This window comes from Danio aesculapii, chromosome 13 (assembly GCF_903798145.1).
Source record: "Danio aesculapii chromosome 13, fDanAes4.1, whole genome shotgun sequence".
In the NCBI taxonomy this organism is placed as follows: domain Eukaryota; kingdom Metazoa; phylum Chordata; class Actinopteri; order Cypriniformes; family Danionidae; genus Danio; species Danio aesculapii.
The window spans coordinates 44,056,331-44,079,627 of NC_079447.1; the positions used below are offsets into that span (position 1 = coordinate 44,056,331).

Sequence of the window (23,297 nt, forward strand, 5' to 3'; positions counted from 1 at the left end):
GGCTTCCAGGAGGCATCCGAAACAGATGCCCGAGCCACCTCAGCTGACTTCTCTCGATGTGGAGGAGCAGCGGCTCTACCTATCTATGAGGGTGTGCCCTGCCACCCTGCGAAGGTAACTCATTTTGGCGACTTTGATCCAAAATCTAGTCCTTTCAGTCATGACCCAAAGCTCATAACCATAGGTGAGAGTAGGAAAGTAGATTGACCGGTAAATGGAGAGCTTTGCCTTTCGGCTCACCTTCTTCTTTACCACAACAGACCGGTACGTCGACCGCATTACTGCTGCCGCAGCTCCAATCCGCCACCACAAAGAACGATAACTATGAAAATATATATAACTGTAATGGGCCATTATTATTTCAAAGAAAATTCTCACTATTAACAAACCATTAACTATGACTTATCTTAATAACCTCATAATTTGCTGCTTATTAATTGGTATAAAGGTGTTGTTTTTGTTTTGGTATTGGGTAAGATTAAGGATATGGAACAAGATCATGCAGAATATGTACTTTATAAATGCTAATAAACAGTTAATAACGTAATAATAGGCAGGTAAAAGCCAATAGTTAATAGTGAGAATTGGACCCTATACTAAAGTGTATCCTAAACCACATAACTACAGTAGCATGTATACCACTTTAAATGATCAAGAAGGAAAGATTCTGGATTTTATTTTGATATTAATTCAGCCATTTAGTTCAATGATACTGTTCTTCTTTTTTCATTGTAGGTGTGATATGGAGTCTGCTATTCTTTTAAATTTAGAGTCATTTTAAATCCACGTCCTTTTCATTAAAGATATTGTCCTTGGTAGAGGTTTGCAAAAAAAGTCGTAAATGATGTTTCAACAATGTGTGAGTTGACTTTAGCATAAATATCAATCATAGATCATCATTAGAATGATACTATGGGTTATTCTAATAATTAAATTGTTTGTTGTGGTCGTCTGTACAAGAAAAATCTCTATAGCTTCTCACATGCATTCAGATGAGGATAATATCATGATGGAAGTGTAAATTTGTAATCCCACGTCTCACATGATCATTCATGTGCTCAGTCAGATGCTAGTATTTATACGTGGGATCCTCAAAAATGGACTAGGAGATCCACTTTTCTGCACAGTTTAGCTCTAACCCTGATCAAACTCATAGATATATATGACTAATACTGTTAAAAGTGTTAATACTGTTACAGTTAAAAGCTAATACAGTAAACATTTTAGACACAATATTGCTTTTTTTTGCTTTTGTCAAAGAAAAATGTTCCAAACAAAGCCAGAGCAGAATATTTGTGCATTTCAGAGCAACATTGTGAAGTTGAATCTGTTTTTAAAGGGGTGGTCCACTACATATTTTAAACTTTAGTTGATGTGATGTGTAGCTGTGTGAACATAAACAACATCTCTGAATGTAAGATGCTCAAAGTTCAATGCAAAGGGAGACACTGGCTTTTACATGGTTAGCTTAGCAAAGCCTGCAGCGAATGAAGTTTGGGGACTACAAAAAAAATACATCCAGGCAAGTGACATCACAAACTCCTGGTTATGCGCATTGACCACAAGCATACACCCCTCACAGCAAAGAGCCGTGGCCAGAGGCGCTGCAATGGTGTAATGTAGCAGAGAAAGCTAACAGAGCTTTTCCACAGAGCTTGCTCTGTTTCTTTATTTGGGCTTCCAAAGGCACACGACACAAAACAGAAGTGCTAACAATTTCATTTTAATTATGTTTCAGAGAATTACAAAAAAAGATATAGCTAGCATTTGACAAAGGACAGCTTCCATAATCTCAGCCACTCTGGTCTTGTTATTGTTTTAGTGGATTCCAGACACTAGTCCTGTCATGTCTTGTGTGTTGTGCTTGACTCAAGTTTTCGGGTCGAGCACTGCTTTTCTGTCATTGTGTGTGTCTCTGTATGAGTGCCATTGTGAGCACGCTTGAGCCGTGCGCATTCCCGCTTGATGCGGGCACGTGAGATCTGGGCGTGTTTGCGCTCTCGTCCTGGTGTTCGTCTGTCTGCAGCATGGTGTTTATTTTGCTGTTTATTTTATTTTTCCCACCACTGAACGTCCCAAGTTCAGGGCTGGATCAACTAAAATCTCCTCCAACCGACAAAGCTGTGGATTGTGAACCACAACCTGTAAGTGTTTTTATTGGTTAAAATTGATCGATTACATGCACAGTTAAAGGTTAGCGTTAGCGGTATTTTGTAGCGAGGACGTAAACAAGGATGTAAACAACGGGAAGTTTATGCAGTGTTTACACAGTGCAAAAGTGCGTGCTTGAAAGCACATGACGCTTTTTCTGGTGACATGAAGCCGATCCACAAATCACAGCACATTATGTTATCTTACCAATCAGAGCCTCCTGAGGGCAGGCCTTTCAGAGGAACTAGGAAGTATGACAGGTGTTTTCTTGTTAGCAGAGATGGATGAAAAAATAACGTTATTTTTTACAAATGAGGCATGAGCACACATTGCTTTGCATCTTATAAACACAACCAAGCCTTAATACACTCTGGACCACAACTTTAACAAATCAACTCAGTGATTCATTCATAAAGACAGTAATTTGCTTAAATGTGTAATAAAAGATGCTTGACAATGCTAATATTAGCCTGATAGCACCCTGCAAATTGCCATCCAAAGTCAAACCTCCTGAATGCATGAACGCACACAAGAAAACATAACTAGGATACATCATGTAACAGTCAAAGGAGAATAAACTTTGTAGTACAGTTAGTTAATACATAAAAACGAAAGTAGGTTGTTGTTTGTCTGTAATTCTCTGTCTGAACCATATCTGTAACAGCACCAATGACGTAATCATTTCTGAGTAAATGTCTTTGCACACTGAAGTTTGAAATTATTCATATATGAAAAATTTGTCATGTTAACAAACCTTGCACACTGAGTCCAATGTGTATTAATTAGTCAATTACCAAAAAACGCAATTTATCTGGATTTTCCTCAAATGCAAAGTTTATTTCAGGAAATCAGTGGAATTTTGGTACATTACTATAGATTATTATCGATGGCAGCCGCACTGAAATGTCGAAGCAATGGACCGAAATGCTTTCTATTATAATGTCTATGACCAGTACGTCAAATGTATGGACACACACACCAAACAGCAGCAAGCCAGAGTTGTGCCAGTCACTAAATCCAGTCACGGGTTCTCAACTGTCTGCCACATTCTGTCTTTATTTTATATTTATTCTTTATTCTATATTTAGCTTTTTGCTTGTACGGTGGCTCTGAACTGTCAAAACACCTCTCAAAGAGCTTTTCAGATGCGAAAAGCGAAAAAAAATAAAAATCAAACCCGGTTTGAATATTTTTTTATTATGGACGAAAGTTTTGGAGGCAGTGTGAAATTTCAGATTCAGTGTGCAATAATCTTTAAGCAATTGCATATTTTAACAGGCATGTAGGACAGCCCATCGTGGACCAAGCGTTTTGATTAGACAAACTGGCTGGGGAAGGTGACAGAAAAATTTCTGATGCTCTGAAAGATCCAATGAGCACAGTGGCCTCCATCATCCGTTATTGGAAGATGTCTGGAATCACCAGGACTCTTCCTAGAGCTGGCCGGCCATCGAAGCTGAGTGACCGGGGGAGAAGGGCCTTAGTCAGAGAGGTGATCAGTAACCCCATGGTCACGCTGTCTGAGCTCCAGCGTTCTTCTGTGGAGAGAGGAGAACCTTACAGAAGGACAACCTTCTGTGCAGCAATCCACCAATCAGGCCTGTATGGTAGAGTGGCCAGATGGAACCCACTCCCGCCTGGAATTTGCCAAAAGGCATCTGAAGGACTCTCAGACCATAAGAAACAAAATTCCTTGGTCTGATGAGACTAAAATGCCAGGCGTTACGTTTAGAGAAAACCAGGCACTGATCATCACCAGGCTAATACCATCCCTACAGTGAAGCATGGTGGTGGTAGCATCATGCTGTGGGGATGTGGGGCAGCATCATGCTGTGGGGATGTTTATCAGCAGCAGGAACCAGAAGACTAGTCAGGATAGAGGGAAAGATGAATGCAGCAATGTACAGAGACATCCTGAATAAAAACCTGCTTCAGAGTGCTCTTGACCTCAGACTGTGGCGACGGTTCATCTTTCAGCAGGACAATGAACCAAAGCACACCACCAAAATATCAATAGAATGGCTATACAACAACTCGGTGAATGTCCTTGAGTGGCCCAGCCAGAGCCCAGACCTAAATCCTATTGAACATCTCTGGAGACATCTGAAAATGGCTGTACACCGTCGCTTCCCATCCAACCTTATAGAGCTTGAGTGGTACTGCAAAGAGGAATGGGAAAAAATTCCCAAAGACAGGTGTGCCAAGCTTGTGGCATCATATTCAAAAAGACTTGAGGCTGTACTTACTGCCAAAGTTGCATCAACAAAAGTAGTGAGCAAAGGCTCATGTACATACTTCTGTACATGTGATTTTTCAGGCTTTTTATTCATTCATTCATTCATTTTCTTTACGGATTACTCTCTTTATTGATTGGGGGCCGCCAACTTATCCAGCATATGTTTTACACAGCGGATGCCCTTCCAGCCGCAACCCATCACTGGGAAATCAGGCTTTTTATTTTTAATAAATTTGCAACAATTTCAAAAACTCTTTTTTTCACATTGTCATTTTGCGGTATTGTGTGTAGAATTGAGGAAATCAATTAATTTAATCCATTTTGGAATAAGACTGTAACATAAAAAATGTGGAAAAAGTGAAGCGCTATGAATACTTTCTGGATGCACTGCATAAATACACTTTGACCACTTAATTTAATGACTGTTATCAGGATCTAACCAGCATAACAAAATAGTTTCTGTAGTACACAATCAGCTATTGCACTTTCAATATGCCACTGAATCAATTGTTTTGAATGAAACATTTGAATCAATGATTCAGTAAATCACCCAGAGGCAGGGACGTTCTCCCAACCTACTGTCAGTTTTAGCATTGTACTCATGACAAACAAATACAGAGGTATCTTTTTTTTAATAAAATAAACTCCTGGTCCTTGGTGTGTACGAGCCTTTATAACTCAGAAAGGTGTTTTGACAGCCGCCATAACTTCAATTCATACTCCACCATGCAGAACTCCGGGCAAACATAATGTGGCTACACTTCATTACTAAAGCAAACACACCCCGCACTACAGCGCTAACACTCCTCCTACCAAGGGGAAAAAACAGATGAAAGACCACTGTTGTTTCCAGAGTGTAAAAAATTACACAGGAATGCAAAGCACTCAGAAAAGGTAAAGGCAGCCTGTGGGTTCGGTTTCATTAAACACACTGAATTTGATCTTATTTGCTCAGCCTCAGCTCCACTATGCGCTGTTAGAAAAGAAATGCTTTATTCGCTCAACACATGACAGACAGATATTTTTCAGTGATATTCTGAGACAGTTTATTCGCCATTATAATGATGAGACAGACTCACACACTGATGCCATTATTCCTGCTTTAATAATTAAGGCACAGTGTGGTTCCTCCCCAAAGCCAGACAGCAGTGCTAACATTTAAGACAGACACTACACAGACACCGTCATATGCTAATGTTTGACTAAAGCCCTCTTGGTATGAAGAACAAGTTAACCTGCGATTAGCAATGAAAACAAGCAAGCTTCAGGTCTTCACTGGCTGACATGTTCTTGAAGCAAATAAAGTTAATGAGAGCGGATTTGGACACTCGTTCAGCATCTCATATCAAATACATCACTCATTGGAGCAGAAGAAAGTGTAGATACAGAGCCAGAAGGTCTCCCCCTCTCTCTGTTGCTAATTCTCATTAGTAAATCATTAATAGCCTCAAAGCACAAGCATACAAATTAACTTCTGTCCAAATTTGATGAAGCAAACATTAATAAACATGCAAATATTAGGGATAAATGTGGTAAAACCAGGATCAATAGTCAGCGTTAGGGTTAAAACTAAAAACAATTCATTCATTTATTCATTTGCTTTTCGGCTTAGTCCCTTTATTTATATGGGGGTCGCCACAGCGGAACCGCCAACTTATCTAGCATATGTTTTACACATGCACTTACAGCTGCAACCCATCACTGGGAAACATCCATACACACTCATTCACACACATACACTATGGACAATTTAACTTACCCAATTCACCCAAACCACATGTCTATGGACTTGTGGGGGAAACCGGAGCACCCAGAAGAAACCCACGCCAACACGGGGAGAATATGCAAACTCCACACAGAAATGCCAACTGACCCAGCCGAGGCTCGAACCAGCAACCTTCTTGCTGTGAGGCATTTGTGCTACCCACTGCACCACCGTTATTAATTTTTTGTTAAAATATTAAGTTTATGTAATGGTCATTTTATTAAAAAATATGGAAAGAAACTAGGGCTGTGCAATTAATCGAAAATCCGGTTTCGATTTCGGCTTCTAACGATTATGAAAAAGAATTAATCGAGATAAATCATTATTCCATCATATACCGCCCCCTTTCCAATTGTACACATTTGTTGCTCTGCAAAGCTCCGTTCCACGTTACTTTACGCACGTGTATTAATTTAGAGTGGTTATCCAAGAATAAAGACATTAGGGACCATTCACATTTGGCATCTTTAGCATGTGCAAGTTTTTTATTCTCTACTGTATGTGCAACCGAAACAACGCTGGTGAAAACAAATAGGGTATATGCCGAGCTGGTGTTGTTCCCATAAACTTCCGGTGACCGGTTATTGTGAGTTTTTTTTCCATTTTATACGATTCCTTTTACAGCATCGATGCTGTAATGTAATTAAAATACAATCAGTTAAATAGACTTTGGCATTCATTCAGTTGCTCAAGCATAACATGAGACAAAAAGCCATTTACTCGCACGTGTCTGTCAGAATCGGCAGGCTAGCGCAGAAGCTCCATTGAATATACTGTGGTAAAATAAATGCTCATATTATAAAGACATGGCAGGGAAAAATGTAATTTAATGCAGTGCTTCTTGTACAATCTGAGACCCACTTCATATCGGATATCACTCAGCCAGTGGAGATCACTGATTTTAAAAGAAAACAGACATTAAACGCGCTGATTTTGCAATTGCAAACAGTTGACCAGAAGCGCTTAACCCAGGTTCCTGGCAAATTAAAAGTCCTATTAGCATGCTTCGGCATATACCCTATTAACGCATGTGCACAGAAAGCCATTCCCGCGCTCCTCCTGATCCTGGTTGTTTACATGCACGCTGATATGTGTCGACATGCAAGTCGACAAAACTAAAGTTTATATCATATGATGATGATGTTACTTTGAGTAAGCATGGCTATGTAGCAGAAAGGAGGAATAATGAGTCAGGGAGGTAACTCAAACATTAATTCTCGCCCATGAGTCGGGTCTAAGACAACAGATAATTCTATAAAACATATTTTTTGTATTCTATAGAACTGTCGTAACTAATATTCATGCAAAAGTCTTAGAATATTACTCCAATTGTGTCTTTACATAGTTTTTCAATTACATTTAGGATTGATTTGTTATTTATTTAGAATAATATTTGTATAATAATAATAATAAATTTCTATATTTATTGAAAATAAATATATTTAAATGTATTTATATTTATTATTTTAAATGTATTCATTCATTCATTCCAGCTGCAACCCAGCACTGGGAAACATTCATACATACTCATTCACTACAGACAATTTAGCGTACCCAATTCACCTATAGGGCATGTGTTTGGACTGTGGGGGAAACCGGAGCACCCGGAGGAAACCCACGCAAACACGGGGAGAACATGCAAACTCCACACAGAAATGCCAACTGGCTCAGCTCCGGGTTCAAACCAGTGACCTTCTTGCTATGAGGCGATCGTGCTACCCACTGCGCAACAGTGCTGCCATTTCAAATGTATATATTTAAATACTTTGAATATTTGCATAGTGTCTTTATTTCTATGGGATGGGGAGGGGGTATTTTTGGGGTGGTTTCGCCCAGGGTGCCATTTATTCTGCTGTCATTCCGCTGTGGCGACCCCTGATTAATAATGGGAATAAGCCGAAAAGAAAATGAATTAATGATTCTAAAATATTACATTTAAATACGTTAATAAATAAATGTGTCCTATTTATCAATATTTAAATAAATATTGTTTTATTTTTACATTTTATATTTTTTTGCAATACTGAATTTATATAATTTTTTGCTAAACATTAAATTATATATACATAAATATATATTTTTTAAACCATAGCATAATATAATCAATAACATAATTAAAAAAAACTTACCAGTTGTCCACAGGACAGACATGCTGGTTATATAAGGCCAAAGCATACCTGGAAAAATAGAAATGATACATTAACCAATGTAATATAATCAGCACGAACCAGAACAAAAGTTTCAAAGAAGCATTTAAATGAGCATCATATTCCTACTCGCAAGAAGACATCTAATTTAAAATCGATTATGACTAATACATTATTACAGCTGTAATTTTACATCAGTAGAACTTTTAAAGAAGGTCTCATTTGTTAACAGTGAATGTATGAACTAAAATTAACAAACAATGAGCAATTTACTTCTATAGCATGTATTGAAACTGTTAGTAAAAGTCCTGCAATACTTGAGAATTTATTGATAAAACCATAATAAAAAAAACAATAAATTAAATAAAAATAAAATATGCAGCCATGATTCTGTCAAAATAAAAAAACATTTCGAATAGGAGCAAATTTTTTGAACTTTCGAGTTTCGAATAGGGACTATGCACCCAAAAACTAAATGATGTCATCATTTACTGACATTATAATGATGTTCACTTTTTTTTCAGCTTAGTCCCTTTATTAATCAGGGGTCGCCACAGCGAAATCAACCTCCAACTTATCCAGCATATGTTTTTGCAGCGGATGCCCTTCCAGCTGCAACCCATCACTGGGAAACACCCATACTCTCTCATTCACACACATACACTATGGACAATTTGGCTTATCCAATTCACCTATAGCGCATGCCTTTGGACTTGTGGGGGAAACCGGAGCGCCCGGAGGAAACCCACGCGAACACAGGGAGAACATGCAAACTCCGCACAGAACTGACCCAGTCGAGGCTCGAACCAGAGACCTTCTTGCTGTAAGATGACCACTGCGCCGCCCTGCTTGGTCATTATTTTAAAATAAATAAGTATCAAATGTTAAATATCGTAAACCCCTGATAGGAATACTCTACTCAGTTCCAATCTCCTGAGTCCTGCATTCATCTTTAGTTTTGCATGCAAATATTTTAGATGAAATCCAAGAGCTCTCTCGTCCTCCATAGACAGCAATGATCCTAAGATGTTCAGTCTAGAAAAGAAACCAAAAACATTATCAAACCATTCCGTGTGTCTTCAGTTGTTCTGTAATCAAAGAAGCTTTAAGAACAATTTTGGCTCAATGAATGAATGAATGAATGAATGAATATGTCTCTATTTGCCTATATCAGGGTGTGTTTTTATTATGGGCAGTGCAAAATGCAAGCATGTACTACCCGCAATAAATGCATCATACTTTAACGTGGAAGTTAGAACAACAGTTTTGCAAACAAATGTGTTCTTGGAGTTTCTTATGATTACAGTTGAACCAGTAAAGACACACTGAATGTGTTTTTGGTTCTTTTTCTGCACATCTTGGGACCATTTATGTCAGTGGAGGATGAGAGAGAGCTCTCTGATTTCATCTAAAATATCTTCATTTGTGTTTTGAAGATGAATGAACGCCCCAGGGTTCTGAAACAATTAATAACAGAATTGTCATTTTTGAGTGAACTAACCCCTTAAATAAAGACGACATATAAAATGTGCAAAGTGTGGAGGGCCAGCATCCTATACACCTGTAACGGCCTCTAAGTTTACTGATAAAAAAGTTCTTCAGACAAGACTTTCAACTAGCACACAACCAAAAACCAGCAAGCTCTAGAATATTAGTCAATTTTAGCTTACACCATCGTTATGTGACATTCTTTACTCACGCTGATGAAATAAGGTCAACACCCTCCTAATCCAGTCACACTGACCCTCATAAGATGTCAATGAACACCGGACTATCAGATAAAGGTACAAGCAAACATTTGCCGAATGACTTTTACAAAATCTGATGAAAGAGCATTTCCAAGCAAGGAAAAGTTGCTTATAAGTGGACAACGGCACAAGAAAGTGCTATAAAGCACTCAGTGGAAGGTAAACACACTCAGCACCTGCCACTGGATACCATCTCAGCCCGTCTTTCTCTCAAGCGGATCTCACTGTTGACATACACACAAACACATTTGCATTTGTCCAGTGTAACTGCTTCTGACAACACGCAGGGTCAAAAGTGGGCTAAGCAGCAATTAGGTTTGTTTTCATCTCTAGTAAATGTGTGTGCTTGTGTGTGTGTGTGTGTGTGTGTGTGTGTCCACTATAAGACAGATCACCTGTGCCTAGCTCTACACTTAGCACAACTCAGAGGGAAATTACATTTGGTAAACAAACATTCTGCCATCTGCCCCGGCTGGTGTTGTGAATATTCACACAGGCTGTTACCAGGTCACTCTCAACATCACTGAGAGTCGCACACAAACACACTCAGGCCTGACTCAGAGAAAACCAGTTAGGATAGCAGAACCCATCTGTTCACCAGAAGATCTGGATGGGCTTTCTGAAATAACTTGTGACAGGAATCATTCATTCATTCATTTTCCTTCAGCTTAGTCTCTATTTCACAGCAGAATGAACCATCAACTATTCCAGCATGTTTTACACAGTGGATGCAGTTCCAGCCACAACCCAGTTTTGGGAAACACCCATTCACTCTCACACTCACACACTCATACACTACAGACAATTTAGCTTACCCAATTCACCTATAGCACATGTGTTTGGACTGTGGGGGAAACCAGAGTACCTGGAGGAAACCCACACCAACACAAGGAGAACATGCAAACTCCACACAGAAATGCCAACTGGCCCAGCCCGGAGTGACAGGAATCAATATCTCCTAAATGTGTGTTACTTTCAAAATCTTTGATTTTGTACAGGCCACAAGAAACTTATAGCTCACGCACACAGTAATTCTGTCATGACTGATTCACACACCAAACATGACTTTATTTATTAAAGAATACAGGCGACCTAAAAGTTTTTACTGTATACACTAAAAATACAGAGATATTTCTCAAAATATATTTGTTTATGTTCTGCCATGAATCAAACCAGGGGTGCGTTTCCCAAATCCATCGTTCCAACGAACATTCGCAAACTGCGTCGCAAACTTGTGCACTTGCAACTACACCTCTGGAGCTGTAGTTAGAAACATAGTTCCTGGCTGTGTTCTATTCCCAGTTATCCTCCCTATGCCCGATTCATTCAGAACACTCTAACATTTAAACGTAATCTCTCTTAGGTGTTATTTGCTTTCAAAGTATTTTTACAGTTCAGTTTTAGCGATCTTCATGTTTACAATTGTGCTCCCTTCACAGTGCACTTTGAAAACATTGATGTCATTTTGAACACAACAAAAAACAGCATAAGTTCATGCTTTTAATTTATTGGTTATTTATTTAAAAATGTAGCCTACTGTATATGACATAGTTAGAACATTTCTGCAGTGGTTTGCATCTGTCAAATTGTAAAAGTAGACTTTTCAAAAAAATAAAAAATAAATAAACAATATCATACTTAACAATAATAACAATACTGAAAATAATAATCATTATCATCATCATCATCATCATTAATATTATTATTAAAGTAGGATTTTTAAAATTTCCTAATAAATAATAAATATTAAATTTCATTTCTTAATAAATTGCCTCATTTAATTATTTACATGATTTATATGATATTAGAATATGTGTTAGCTTTTGTAAGTGATTTTATGTTTTAGAATAGAATAGGGAATATTCTTAATAATATTTGTAAAGGAAACATTGATCCTATATTTGCCATTTACATACATTTTAATTAATATGGAAAACGAGTGCATATTTTTACTAAAACTTATATTGGATTTTTTTTTTTTTTATGCATGTGCGTGTAAAACAATATAATTTGCACAAGGAAACTATGGGGTTCTTCTCTAAAGAAGATGTTCCTCCAGCCCGTTTAGAGCATCATTATGGGCGTTTTATGTTATAACTAAGGTGGTTCAAATGATGGATCTGCAACAGAGAAACTACGGGTTTTGGGAAACACTCATCACTACATTGTTCTTTTCCCAAACGTTGCATCGTACTACGATAGTTCAGCCGCGAGTTATGTCGTTGTTTGGGAAACGCACCCCAGATTTGAAGTAAATGAGGACAGAATAGGGCTGGGCCGATAAACGATATATCGAATTACGATAAAATTAACGTCAGAAACAATGCTAAACTCTTGATAGGGCTGGGCGATTAATCGAAAAGTAATCGGAATCTACGTTCAGAATCTGTAATCGATCAAATTTTTCCAGGTCAGTTTTTTTCAGTTACTTTCCCTGGTTCTTTTTTGACTGTTCTTTTTAGGCAATGTGTATTTTAACTTTAGTTGTTCAACATTAATGTTCAATAAATAATCACAGATAGTAGATAGTGCGTGTTTCTTTCAATTATTTTAAAATCAAGTAATGCACCCTACATTCAAATATCTCTCATATGTTGGCATATTTACTCTACAAAACCTGTCAGTGAACTATGAGGGCAAAAAATTAAAAATAAATAAGTAAATGAAATAATCGTTCAGTAATCGTAACAGAGCTAAAATGTTCAATTAATCGAGATTCAGATTTTAGGCCAAATCGCCCAGCCCTAGCTCTGGACTTTTTTACTCTATACTGATCTAAGAGCCAATCACATATCAGCAATATACAACAATGGGAATCTAGAAGTGCGTTTGACATTATGTAGTGAATTTTTGGCCACCGAAAATTTATCAGCGGAAAATATGTTACGCCATTTAATGAACTTTAATTTTTGTGGCTTCAGTCATTGTTGAGGTAATTATTGAGATTGCATTTTTGCCATATCGCCTAGCCCAAGGACAGAATTTACATTTTCTTTGGTGAACCATGATTTACACTAAATCTTAACATATTATTTTCTATTAGTTATTCTTTTACCTACTTGTTGCGATTTGCATGTGATTTAGGTTTGGGGGTGACACGGTAGTAGTGGGTAGCGATGTCGCCTTACAGCAAGAAGGTTGCTGGTTCAAGCCCCGGCTGGGTCAGTTGGCATTTCTGTGTGAAGTTTACATGTTCTCTCCCGTGTTTACTTGGGGTTTCCTCCGGTTTCCCCCAAAGATATGTGCTATGGGTGTATTGGGTAAGCTAAATTGTCCATAGTGTATGTGTGTATGTCCTGGTCCTCCAGGTTGGGGGATGAGCGTTGGGCTAACAACCCACCTCAGCAAAACTAGATGTTACGAAACACCAACCTGGTTCGGCTAAATATCAACTTCGATTTAAAATGGCCCTGGGAGTAAGTATGTGATTTAGGTTTATAGTTTTTGTTCATTAGTGAGTCAAAACCGGATTGTAATTAAATACATCTTGGGACATTTTTTTTGAAAATTATTTAAATTAAACAGCGATTTGAGTTATTAATTAACATAAAATTATATACTTCTGTTTGCATTCTGTTTTGTTGTGCTACTTGATGGAAAAGTGACCAATTTGACTAAAGTCTAAAAAAGTTTTTTTCTCTTTCAATTTGCCACTCCATCCACACCAAAACAGCATTTTTAAAAAAACAAAATCACTATTGTGTATGTACAGTATGTACAATAAACAAACTTGACAAAAATACTAAAATAAATTCATAAATTATATATTTTAATACATAGATAATAACATGCACAGTTTTTTAGGCTTTCTATTCTTTAAAAAAACTGGGTATGAAAATGATCACAGGACAATTCTGACGGTATGAAAAACTAAGATAAAAATATCAGTTTCACGGTATTATGATATTGTGATTACTGCTCTAAGATATGTTCTTTTTAAATGTCTTGGTCAAAAAACTTTTCCCCCATTGAACCCAATATATTTAACTTTTTTTGTTTTATTTTACACATTTGAAATATTTTGGAACGGTCAGGCTAAATAATACAAATAAATCATAGATGTCTGCTATTTTCATCAGTTTTAAAAACACAGATTTCTTTACTTGAAAAGGCATGCCAAGATGTCTTTCTTTTCTGTGGATATAAATAAGCCACTGCACTGTTTAGCTGTAAAGCATGCTTGGTTGTAGGTGCAAAAGCGATTTTGTTTTTCAAATGTTTCCTGAATTGTGAGCTGACCACTACATTTTAATGTGGAATAAGTGTTGCCCTAAATAAGTAATAAATAAATAATAACAAAAAAAAAATGTGTGTGTGTGTGTGTGTGTGTGTGTGTGTGTGTGTGTGTGTGTGTGTGTGTGTGTGTGTGTGTGTGTGTGTGTGTATTAACCTAATTCATGTTGTCTCAACACAAATCGATTGTGTGGAACCCAGCATTTCTACAGTGTACAGTGAAACCAGAAAACAAACCTGCCCACATGAACAAAAATACTTTAGTAATTTATAGTAAATACTACAGAGGTTTTGAACCATACTATAGTGAAACACTTGAATTAATCTATTGTTTTAATTCTGTTGTTGCTGCGGTAACAATTATAGTAATATAAACAAATGACCCAATACTGTACTAGCTTTTCTACAACTATATAAATTATACTACAATACACCACAGTTTACTGTAGTAAAAAACAAAAATATGCTACAGAATTGATTACAATTTGTCAGTTCACTTTAGTTAATATTACTCAAGGCTGTATCTTTATCAAAGAGTTGTAAAAACACACAATTCCTTCATGTTGTCCCAACTCGGCATGGGACGATAACCGTTTTCAAGGTATAACGTGATTTTGGAAAAGTCAAGGTTTTAAAACCAGCAAGATTTTCTGCTATACCATTCCTAATATATATGTAAGGTTTTTATTTTTTTTTTTTGTTTAGTTTTTTAGGACAACAGTATCTCCAGCAGAAAACATCCAAAAATGCCATTTTAGATAGTAAAAAAATCTGTTTTAAAAACTAATGAAGACAGCAGAAGTCAATAATTAATTAAAATTATTTAGCCTGACATGTTTACTGTTCCAAAATACATTAAAATAAGATCTATTGTGTTCAAAGGGGGGGAAAAAATGTTTTTACCAGACATTTAAAAAGAACACATTTCAGAGCAGTAATCACAATACCGTGAAACTGCGATACTTTTAACCAAGGTTATTACACCATCAGAATCTTATACCAGCCCATGCCTAGTCCCAACATGAACTGTTTTAACAAATGTAAGTGGATTGAACATAAAACAATTAAGTTGTCCCTAAACAACTCAAGAATTGTGTTGTTTCAGCTCATTTCAAATACGTAGTTTGAATAAACAGCAACAAATCTTTTTTGAGTGTCTAATATATACAGTATAATTCACTTTAGCATCGAAGGTTTAAAAACACTAAAGTATTTACTATAAATGACTATAGTGTTTTATCATGTAGGTGATTCGACTAAAAAACTATGCTTCATCAACAAATAGTACGGCACATTGCTTGTACATCCGAACCTTTGATAGCAAGCACTGTCAGTTTCCTCTGTTACTATGCACAAGCTTTAAAATATAAAGCCTTTGTTATGAATAAATATTCTGTGTTGCTTGCATAAACACAACTGTGCAGGGAGGAGCACGTTATTGTGGGACCATGCAGCGTTACCACAAACAACAGCCTCAACGTATAGAAATAACGTCCAAATGGAAACTCTGACTTGGAAACTTACCCTCGACTATAAATGGAAACTTTTTTTTATATTGTAGCCTGAATAATTTAAACAGCCACTCCATTGGGGTTTAACTGGGGGAGGCATACTATTAAAAACTGCCTCTATGTGTTCAAATAAATAAAATTAAAAAACTTTCATCAATTGTGAAAACACACTAAACTGCCTCAGTTGTGCTTTGAACTCTTAGTTGTTGTTTTTAGTAACGTTAACTCAGTTCTTTTATAGGTCGTAATTAGAGGTTCCATTTCCAGCTATAAAAAAAAAACATGCTCTGTCTTGCATGCATAATGGAAGAAAAAGTCTCTGAAATGAGACAAGTTTAGTCCATGTTGTGTTGGGAACCTCTCCCAGACCATCACTACAGGAGTCACGGATAGAATAAACCAAACATTCTCTCTCATTCTCCCTCTCTCTCTCTCTCATAGTAAATGATAAGCCGCTGATGCTGCCCTCCTCTGTTTTACTCGCTGAGGCTTTATGTAAGCACCTCACTTCAAACTCAAGGCTCTACAGGAGAGGAAGGGGATCTTGAACTCCCTGTAGAAACAGGGCGCCTGCAAGCATTCCAGAGGAAGGAAGTTTGGACAAGCAATGAGACGGCAATACAGCAGTGCACCTTCATGAAAATACAACTGCATAAAAGGTATTAAACAGCCCCCTGTCTTCCTACAACTTCAATAATGTCAAACTATTCTTCAAGTCACATGCTGGCAGTGATGGTCGCTCTCTCCATTTTTTTTTCTTTAAGCATGAAAGCATTATTTAAAATGACCTCAAAGTCTTCAATATTTTTCAGGCAAGTTCAGACGAGTCAATATTGCAGTTTTATGTGTAAAAAAAGTAAGCTCAGGTATCTGACTATGAATTCTGCTGAAAGTGGCAGCGTTTCAGATGCTGTAGCTAGTAATTGTATCCTTTCCGCAACTAATTATAAGTTACACTGGAAACTTTGGTGTCAAAACACGAACCTAGAGGCATTGCAGACTCTTGGGCAATCCCTTGGTCACTGTATATACTATAAAACTCATTTCAATGCAAGCCAAATGTAAAATTAGACCACATTTCAACATATCCTATATTAGCTACACCACGCAATGAAAACAAACCATAATGTTGAAATTTACCAAACACACAATTTGTGTATTTGGGTAAATGATGAAAAAAGGTAATACAGCTTTTTTTGTACATCAGTTTGTGTCCTGTTTAAAAGGAAATTCTGAGTAAAGACTGATATTTACATTTGCATTTAGCCATTTAGCAGACGCTTATATCCAAAGCGACTTACAAATGAGGACAAGGAAGCAATTCACACAACTATAAGAGCAGCAGTGAACAAGCGCTATAGACAAGTTTCAGGTGTGTAAAGTCTAAGAAGCAAAGCATTAGTAATGTTTTTTTTTTTTTTTTCTTGAGAGTGTACAGTTAGTGGTACAGCCAGAGAGTCAGTTACAGATTAGGAAGGAAAGTGGAGAATAAATAGTTGAGTTTTTAGTCGTTTCTTGAAGACAGCAAGTGACTCTGCTGTTCTGATGCAGTTAGGGAGTTCATTCCACCAACTGGGCAGATTGAATGCGAGAGTTCTGGAAAGTGATTTCTTCCCTCTTAGGGATGGAACCACGAGGCGACGTTCATTCACAGAACGCAAGTTTCTGGAGGGCACATAAATCTGCAGAAGTGAGAGCAGATAAGAAGGAGCAAAGCCAGAGGTCGCTTTGTAAGCAAACATCAGAGCTTTGAATTTGATGCGAACAGCAACTGGCAGCCAGTGCAAACGAGTGAGTAGCGGAGTGACATGTGCTCTTTTGGGTTCATCAAAGACCACTCGTGCTGCTGCATTCTGAAGCAGCTGAAGAGGTTTGATAAAATTAGCTGGAAGCCCGGCTAGTAGAGAGTTGCACTCTCTACTAGTAGAGATATTTAGTAGAGATATTTCTTATAGAAGAAACCCACTAAAATGTTACTGAGTGTAACAATATATTCCAATATACAATTGAAGTCAGAATTATTAGCCCCCCTTTGAATTGATTTTGCTTTTTTAAATATTTAAAAAATATTTTTTAAATAAGCTGTATAGAAGTGTCTTGAAAAATATCTAGTAAAATATTATGTACTGTCATCATGACAAAGATAAAATAAATCAGTTATTAGAAATGAGTTATTAAAACTATTATGTTTACAAATGTGTTGAAAAAATCGTCTCTCCGTTAAACAGAAATTGGAGAAAAAATTAAACAGGGGGACTAATAATTCAGGGGGACTAATTATTCTGACTTCAACTGTATACCTACAAATCTTGCCACGTCTTTTTAGGACAACAACAAACATTTGATGAGATGATATATTAAAATCAGGGTTCCTACTCTTTCATGGACACCAGATTCAAGCACTTCCAGTTACTGCATCCCAATTCCCTTACTATCCGTCCTTTATTGTATTTGAAAATAAAATGAGTATGTCTCAAATCGTAGTATGTTGAAAAGTGTATGTCAAAGGTTCCCGGATGGTTTACTATTTCAAGTAAAAATTTTAAGTGTAGAACTGTCCATACTCTAACCGCTGATATTTCCCACAGTACATTGAGCTTTAGACGTGAATTCAATTGGAACTACAAATGCAGGTCAAACGTGTAAATAAACTACAAACATGATGGACGCACGAGACCAAACGTCAAGTAGAGAGGCTTCGGTAAAGTTGCTTGATTGACTATATATTTAAATCACATTTTCGGTGTTATATTTTATCTGCAACAACAATATTAAACTTACATGAAGACATGTTTGGACATTAAAGTCTGAATGATAATTATTTAAAGACCTGAAGAGATTTCTCCGCATGAAAGACTCATGAATGGAAGATTAACCTGCTGCTGCTAATCCAATAAAGTAGGAAATTTTGTGGATGACTGATAGGGCTCGTAAATAAGAAACACAATGATCTGTTTACAAAGAAATAGTGTGTCCCAAAGCTTGCACACTCTTCTTTTACACACTTAAAAGTATATATTTTTCTTCACAAAAAAGTACATACTTTTAGGGCGTAGCATAAGTATGCGAATTGGTATGCAGCAAATGACTTTTTAAAACACTATTCGTTTTGAAATCAAGCACCTTAGTTATTCATACCCTGCCGTGAAAGTCCTTCCTGTACCTAACATTTCACTTAATATTTACATAAAAAATGTCAGGGTAATTTGACCGTTTTAAACAGAACTTTAATAAAACGCGTTGAATTCAATACTGGTAATATTCAAGTGCGGTCTCTGAAAATCTATCAAATGTGCTTTATTTGTCATTGTTATCGTGCAATATTTAAATGTAAAAAAAATTTATAAAGCATTTCTCAGTTTTTTGTTCTGTTTTTGACAGCAGCATAGTACAATTGTTGAAATAACACCGTAAACCTTTTTGTTTGTTTGTTTTCAAATTTAATTCAAGCATATTCAAGGATCTGCGTTTGTTTTTAGGTTCTTTCCAAGCCTTGAATCCATATGTCTGAAATTAAAGTACTTTCAAGAAGTTTGGGAACTTTGTAAACTATTAATTAATTATTTGAATTATTTATGTATTGATGAAATAATTTATTACTGTTTTTTATTTTGAAACTATTTGTCAAACTACTAGGCTGCCAATAATTTATAATGAAATATAATAACATTTTGTAATATCACATTATTTAATACATTTTATTAAGCACAGTTCAGAATAACTATAGTTTTATGTTTAAATAAATGTATCAGTTACACTTAATGACAAAGTATCATTGTGACACCTAATTATTTTTTACTTTTCACTTCCACAAAGGTTATTTGAAACCTCAGCGTAGGCAGTGACACCTTAATTTCATGTTTTCAATGTATACAAAACTGTGTATACCAGGAAGGTAATTTGTTGCAGACACCAAAATGAGATTTTTAACCCAAACACACTGTTAGCTGATGTGCATCCAGTTAAAAAAATCAGTTATGTAATCCTAAATCAGAGCATGCGTGCCATCTGCACAGGTATTATCCATGCTCATCCAAACATATGCATGGATGGATAAAAACCCACATATGACCTTAAATACCATGCACTCACACGACCCATATTCCAGTGATGGTGAGAGCTGGGAGGCTGACGGGTAAGATCATCCACAGAGACATCTCCAGCACACGATCCTCTACTGCTCCCCTCAAAACAGCCACTTCTTTCGCCTTCGCCAGCCTGTCTCCCTCTGCTCATCAATGCGCATTTATAGCCGTTGCATGATCCCAAATAGGCTTATCTTAAAGATCATACCTGAGATGAAAAAGAAATCATATTTTTTAAAGACACCATGATAAACAGTTCTCTACAATTGGCATTTGGAACATAAGAAGCATACTGGTTTTCAAAGCTGCAGATTTTGTTTTATTATGCATACATTTAGCACTTTTATGTTCTTATTTACACATACACTGGATTTTTCTGTTTGTTTTAACATTATTAACTCTATCTGCTCATCTCTAACCCTAACTGCTGTGCAGAAGAATATTCTTTAGCTAACCAGCAAAATGGCCGATTGAAGTTAGGTTAAACAGCCGTGTGTGCGGTGTCGAGTGCGGGCAGTGTGTCTCTCACCTCCCCCTTGTTTTTGGGGACCGCGGTCGCGTCTCCCACCTTTGTTAAATCCTCAGACGGAGCGCAGACTCTTCAGAAAAGAAACGTCAATCATCGGTAGCGGCTACAGGTTTATCTTTATTCCTCAAGCATTCAGATGACAGCGGCTGTGGGATGTTGTGGCTTCGCTCGGTCGGTGGTTTTTCGGCGGAATTCTGGAGCCTCGTTGCTCTCGGACGATCAGCGCTGTCTCGTGTCCCGCCGTGTGGACTGAAAACGAACTTAAAGCAGTCCAGCTGTTCGCGCAGCTCCGCCTCCAGACAGCAACACAGCACATCCCGAGACTGCACTGTAGTATGTTTGAATGTTTGTAAATTTATATATATATATATATATATATATATATATATATATATATATATATATATATATATATATATATATATATATATATATATACAGTAGAAGTCAGAATTATTAGCCCCCTTTGAATTTTCTTTTTCTTTTTTAAATATTTCCCAAATGATGTTCAACAGAGCAAGAAAATCTTCACAGTATGTCTGATAATGTTTTTTTTTTCTTCTGGAGAAATTCTTATTTGTTCTATTTCAGCTAGAATAAAAGCAGTTTTAACTATTTTGTTTTAATTTATATTTTTTATTTTAAATAATTTTGTTAAAACTGTTTAGAAATGTGTTAAAAATCTTCTCTCTGTTAAACAGAAATTGGGGGAAAAAATAAACCGGGGGGCTGATAGTTCAGGGGGGATGGCGCAATTTGCCATTTCTGTGTGGAGTTTGCATGTTCTCCTCGCGTTCGCGAGGTCCAAAGACAAGCGCTACAGGTGAATTGGGCAAGCTAAATTGTCTGTAGTGTATGTGTGTGAATGAGAGTGTATAGATGTTTCCCAGTGATGGGATGCAGCTGGAAGGGCATCCGCTGTGTAAAATATGTGCTGGATAAGTTGGCGGTTCATTCCGCTGTGGCGACCCCAGATTAATAAAGGGACTAAGCTGAAAAGAAAATGAATGAATGAATGAATGAATGAATATATATATATATATATATATATATATATATATATATATATATATATATATATATATATATATATATATATATATTATTATTTTTTTTTTTTATATATATATAAAATACCAAATTCATCAATTTTAGGTATATCAAAATAAACTACAAAATACAGCAGCCACAAATGTATCAAAATAAAACACTTTAAAAATACTGCAAAATACTTTTACAAGGGAGCATGAAATGTCTTTGCAAATCTTCCATAAATAGGCCTATTATTGGATCAATCTCTTCACCATTAAACTGATTTAGGGAAGTAAACCATGTTTGACAGGAACGTTTCTTTGAGCAAGTTTAAATCAGCTCTGCCAGCTCCTTCACTTCTACTGTACATGAGGAGGTATTCATAAAAATGTAACCTTCTCATTCTCTTTGATTTTATCAGATTTTGTACAAATTTCATCCAGAAAGTTTCATCTTAAAGTTCTCTTTAATCACTGTAAAAACCATTAATGCAGATAATGAGTTGGAAGTCACTATATCTCTTGATTGTGAAAATTGCCACTGTCCTTTAAAAGTCTTATGTTTCAAAATATTTGCTACTGAAATCCTCAATACTCAATATAAAAGCAATATAAATATAAATTTCACAATATAAATTTCTGAAAACTACTAAAATCTCCAGTTTTTGTCATTTCCATAAATCACTTTTTTTTTGTTGTTTTTGCAATTGTGCTCTTCAATACACAATATAAAACTTGATATCTCAAAAAAAATTGCTATCTGTTTTTCCTGCCATAAAACCTGAGTTGGGAGTTTTTGACCAGTCTGTAGACTGGAGCATTACTAAATATGTTTGTCTCATACTGATAAACTTAGTCAAAGTTGACTATAAAGAGCACCTGGAGATCAGCAACTGGCGTTTGAAACCAACGAAGTATTGTAGGTGTCGCCACTGTAAGACTTTATGTTTTTTGACTTGCTCCCAAATCTACCCCTGTTATTTATCAGTTACTTTCTTTATATGTGATGCGTTATTTCCATCCATACTTCAAGCATTGATCAACTTCTTCAATATTAACCAATTTTGTAGTCTGATCACAAACCCTGGCGAATAACTGAGAGAGCTTCAATCTGGGGCTGCATTTTTATGATGTCCTCAATGTAGACTTTTTACAAAGTATTTTACAGTATGCTAAAAATACTAAAATACAAGACACTAAAGTATTTTAATACAAAATATTAACCTATTTTCATCAACCCTATCAAATACAAATTACAAAATACTATTTTGTATTTTAAATACGTATTTGAAATCTTGCATCATAAATACTGCCCATCCCTGCTGTTGGGGGATGTCTTAATTTGGCCACAACTTTCTCTGTGTATCAGCAAATGGAATGATTTTTTGTGAGAACTCTTATTTCGATGCATACTTTGGGAAATGATTTGAACATTTTCAAAAACTCAACAATACACTCCGGGAAAATTGACTACCCTTGATGGCTTTTTTTGCCCTAATGACTTCCATTATAATGACATTTTTTGATTGAAAAGCCATTATTATGTATTGCTTGCTGGTGGTTTTCCCTGTTGAAAAGAGGTAAAACATTGTAATTTTTACTGTTGATCAATAGTTCCAGTGCAAAAAACCTTAGTTCCTTGCTTTCTTCAAAAGTATATATTAACCTACAAATTTTAAGAGGAACAATTTTGTAACTTTTGAAAAAGTACCACCCCAGTGACAGCTCACGTACCTTTATTTCTGAGAGTGTGTGAAGATACTGTATTTGGTTATATTTTATTATATTTTTAATGATTTCATTTTTTTTATTTATGAACATATTAAATGTATTTATGCATGCACACAGAAATTTGCTGTTT

At 36.3% G+C, this 23,297-nt stretch overlaps 1 protein-coding gene across 1 annotated transcript in view; it reads right to left on the reverse strand.

Moving 5' to 3' along the window:
- The window catches only part of zgc:154058 (Transmembrane protein 150A-like), an 86,646-nt gene extending 66,640 nt beyond the window's left edge, over positions 1–20,006 (reverse strand). The window contains exons 1-2 of the mRNA XM_056470308.1: positions 19,884–20,006; positions 8,282–8,329 (exon numbers count right to left, since the gene is read on the reverse strand). Coding sequence (XP_056326283.1) covers positions 8,282–8,329; positions 19,884–19,948 — 113 coding nt within the window. The 5' untranslated portion in view covers positions 19,949–20,006. The remainder of the gene's footprint in view (positions 1–8,281; positions 8,330–19,883) is intronic.
- Positions 20,007–23,297: the final 3,291 nt, after the last annotated feature.